At 43.1% G+C, this 3,580-nt stretch overlaps 2 protein-coding genes across 2 annotated transcripts; both read right to left on the bottom strand.

Moving 5' to 3' along the window:
• Positions 1-1,813: 1,813 nt before the first annotated feature.
• Positions 1,814-2,672, bottom strand: CSUI_007162 (uncharacterized protein). Its single transcript, XM_068067312.1, has one exon. The coding sequence runs from the start codon at positions 2,498-2,500 to the stop codon at positions 2,303-2,305; it is 198 nt and encodes a 65-aa protein (XP_067920708.1). The 5' UTR covers positions 2,501-2,672; the 3' UTR covers positions 1,814-2,302.
• Positions 2,673-2,796: 124 nt separating this feature from the next.
• Positions 2,797-3,222, bottom strand: CSUI_007161 (uncharacterized protein; the record flags this gene model as incomplete). The annotated part of the gene is made up of 1 exon (XM_068067311.1): positions 2,797-3,222. A coding segment is annotated over exon 1 (138 nt), but the record flags the coding sequence as incomplete, so codon positions are not given.
• Between the last annotated feature and the right edge of the window lie 358 nt (positions 3,223-3,580).

Here is a 3,580-nt window from a genome sequence, read left to right as displayed (position 1 = left end):
GAGTGTATATACACCTGGGGTTTCCCTGAGCAAGAAGAGGAAACGTCGTGTGGTAAAACTGAGAAGAAGGATGACTGCGACGAGGATGAGAAAAAGTCTTATGGATCAACCATCGGATCTCTTACTCCATTGCGATAAAAGTCAGCTTAGAATCTGACTCCGAGTCATCCTAGTCTTCTTAGGCCCCCCCCCCCCGTCCCTCTCTCTATGATCTTTCTCTTTTCGCATTCTTTCTCTTCTTCGAATGGATTCATGTTTCTTCTTCCCGTCACGTCTTCTTATCAGTGGTACGTATGTAGACACTCTTATCTCATCTCCAGCTTCTACACTTCGAAACCATCAACTGTCTGCCTTTCACGGTCTCTAATAGGAATCTTTTTAGTTGCATGCATGTATGTACACTGCAAGAAGAGAGGAAAAGGATATTATAGGGCCTGACCCTGGGGAAGGGAGTTTTGTCAGTTTCACATGTAAAGCATCACCCCCAGTGCTTCTCGGATGAAACACGTCCGCAAGACCAAACAGGATAAAAAGTTCGTACACCTCTTCCACGTTGATGAAACCGTGTGAGGGGCTTTCTTCTACCGAGGGTGCCACGATTGATTGATTGCCTCCCTCCTCCCTGCTATTTATACCTAAGGAGCCAAAGCCGAAAGGATTTCGACCTAGGGGAAAGACCACCCCTATCTATCCTATGTTTTGACTTTTTCCAATTAGTCATTCCCCAGATTTTCTAGGCTTGTTCACGGAGGAGTGGAACAAGGCGTTATTCGCCATCCGGTAGCGTCTGTATCACTCGTCAGTGTTAAAAGGCGGCAGGGGAGAGGGCGTTGGACTTGCCCCCTTTTCTTCCATGCGTGCGCGTTGACGTGCTTTGTCTCACCCCATCTACCAAAGGAAAAGGCCACCTGTGCACAGGAGTCCCCATTAGAACCCTATGCTGCAGCCTTTCCAAGGGAGAAAGCTCTTGAACTAGACTAGCAAATCAGTGAAACTCCTGCGGCATGCATGCTACACCTATCGTTACCCAGTGTGCCGTCACTTTCTGTGTGCTTGTGGTCTCCCTATGATTCACTACATTTTCTTGTCTCTCGTGGAACTCAAGGGGCGCGTTCGTCTTAAAATTGACTTGACTCATCTGGAATGATACTTATTAGCCCACAACAGAGTTGGCACATCCCCCCCCCGCCTCTGCCGCAGTGCTTGCTCTATGCTATTTGGGACGTAGAAACCATCTGTCTGTCTTGTGTGAGGAGAGCACGTGGCTATCGGAAGCAGGTGGGTCTGCTCCAGGAGAAAAAAAGTAGTCAGGGGAGAGGATCTGAAGACGACGGGAGCGGAGCGTACCAGGGGCAGCTGAAGAGAAAGTATTGGAGCATCACTGACACGTACAGTCAAGCTCGTGCAGGGTTTATCACACGTAGCAGTGGGTACGTTCGTCGCGATTGATGACTGCGGCATGGCGCACATTGTTGCGATGCCGTGCTTGTGTTGGTAGTGTGAGAAAAATGAATGACTGTAGAGGGAGGGAGTCGGTGGGAGTGGAGACCGGGACCGTGTTGGAGCAGACGCACCGCAGACGGGAATTAGGAGGGAGGTGGTACCCTACTCGTGGGATCTCATCGTTCCAGCTATCCGAGGACCTACTTTGAATGGGGAAACGTGCAATACGGTAACGTGGAAAAGGAAGAAGAGAGGAATCTCTGTCTTTTCCGGAGTTTCGTAGTGCACGCATGCATGCTCCCATACATCATTATACGTAAGAGACATACGACCTTCAGGTGTTCTTTCATGAAACAATGAAAGAAGAATCGTGAGGATGACATGAATTGAAGAAAGAGAAAACATCTCTATAGATCTTCAAGAAAGAGACAGGAGGTCTTCTGCTGTAGAAGTAGTAAAGATATACACATATATTCATATACAGGGGTTTATGGCGGCATGTTCGTACATACATGATCATCTATGCTTATTCCTACATAGGAGATCTTTATCCATATTCATAGATAAACATCTTCATACATACCTATACTTGTTCATAGATACATAAGCACACATGGTCATACATACATATTCATTTCTACATATTCGTACATCTATGTTTACACATGGTACTTTCACAGGCTTGTAATACTAAAATGCGTCACCTAGCCAAGCGCAGGCAGAGTGACTGGTTAGGATAGTGAGAAAGTAACGAAGTCGTGAGAGAGAAGAAAAGAAGGCAGGGTTTGAACGAAGGACATTCCTTTAACTCGATATGGATCGCGGGGAGAATCCACACAAGTTCGGTGGCCTGTCTATCCTAACCCTCCGTTCTTTCCTTTTCGTTGAAGTGCATGTAGCAACGGCTGAAAAAGAAGCTAAAGAGAGAAAGAGAGTGGGAAAAGGAGAGAGAAGCTTCCTTTCCTTTACTGAGAAGCAGCCATTGGATAAGGAGAGACAGAGAAGCGATGCTTCTTGAAAGAACGGAGAAAGGCGTTGGCTCGGCTATCACGCCCATGACTCCCTTATAATGAAAGCATGAAGGGATGAGAAAAACCGTTCTCGTCGTATAGTCGAAGCGATGGAAGGATTCTGTTGAAGACAGTTCTTTCCGTATCGATCGAGAAAGCCGAGCTTCTGACAGAAAATTGTCAAGTAGGTCTCCCTCCTTCGTCTTTCCTTCTTCTACATGGGGGGGGGTGTGGGTAGGAGCGGGCCACCACTCGAAGTTTGAAAAAGAAACATAGAGATGTAAGTAATATAATACTACTCATATATTATAGCTAACATACCACATATATATATATATATCTATATGTTTACGTGCATGTGAATAGAGGTACATATACGTATATACACATATATGGTCTTCGTCAGCTGGTAGCAACGGCGTGAAGGCGAATGATGCGGGAAGATTTGAAGGGATATATATATATATCGAGAAAACTATCATAAAGAATAGTTTCCTACTCGAACTGCAGGTGTACCTATTGTATCTATGTATGTATGAAACACATTCATTTTCTTTTTATACCAAGCGTGTAAAGCTCAAGTGACCATCTGTATATACACCTCTCTACTGTGTAGGAATAAACTGTCCTTTCCTCTGTGACTTGGTCTGTCTTCTGAGACAACATTCCTTAAGGGAGTGTACATGATAGGCTAAGAAGAAGAGACAGATAGATAGATAGATAGAGAGATTAAAGAAAGATAGGATAAAGATAGATAGATAGATTAAAGAGATAGATAGATAGATTGAAGATAGATAGATTGAAGATAGATAGATTGAAGATAGATAGATAGATTAAAGATAGATGTAGAATAGATAGATGAAAGAAAGACAGCTAGATACATTGAAGATAGATCGATAGATAGATAGATTGAAGATATATAGATAGATAGATTAAAGAAAGATAGACAGATAGATTAAAGATAGAGCAATAGATAGATTAAAGATAGATAGACTATAGATAGATAGATAGATTAAAGATAGATCGATAGATAGATTAAAGATAGATAGATAGATAGATTAAAGATAGATCGATAGATAGATAGATAGATTAAAGATAGATCGATAGATAGATAGATAGATTAAAGA

The sequence above is a fragment of the Cystoisospora suis genome (genome assembly GCF_002600585.1).
Source record: "Cystoisospora suis strain Wien I chromosome Unknown contig_3723, whole genome shotgun sequence".
Classification (NCBI taxonomy): Eukaryota; Apicomplexa; class Conoidasida; order Eucoccidiorida; family Sarcocystidae; genus Cystoisospora; species Cystoisospora suis.
Note: the sequence above shows the minus strand (reverse complement) of the source record. Positions and strands in the feature narration are given on the sequence as shown.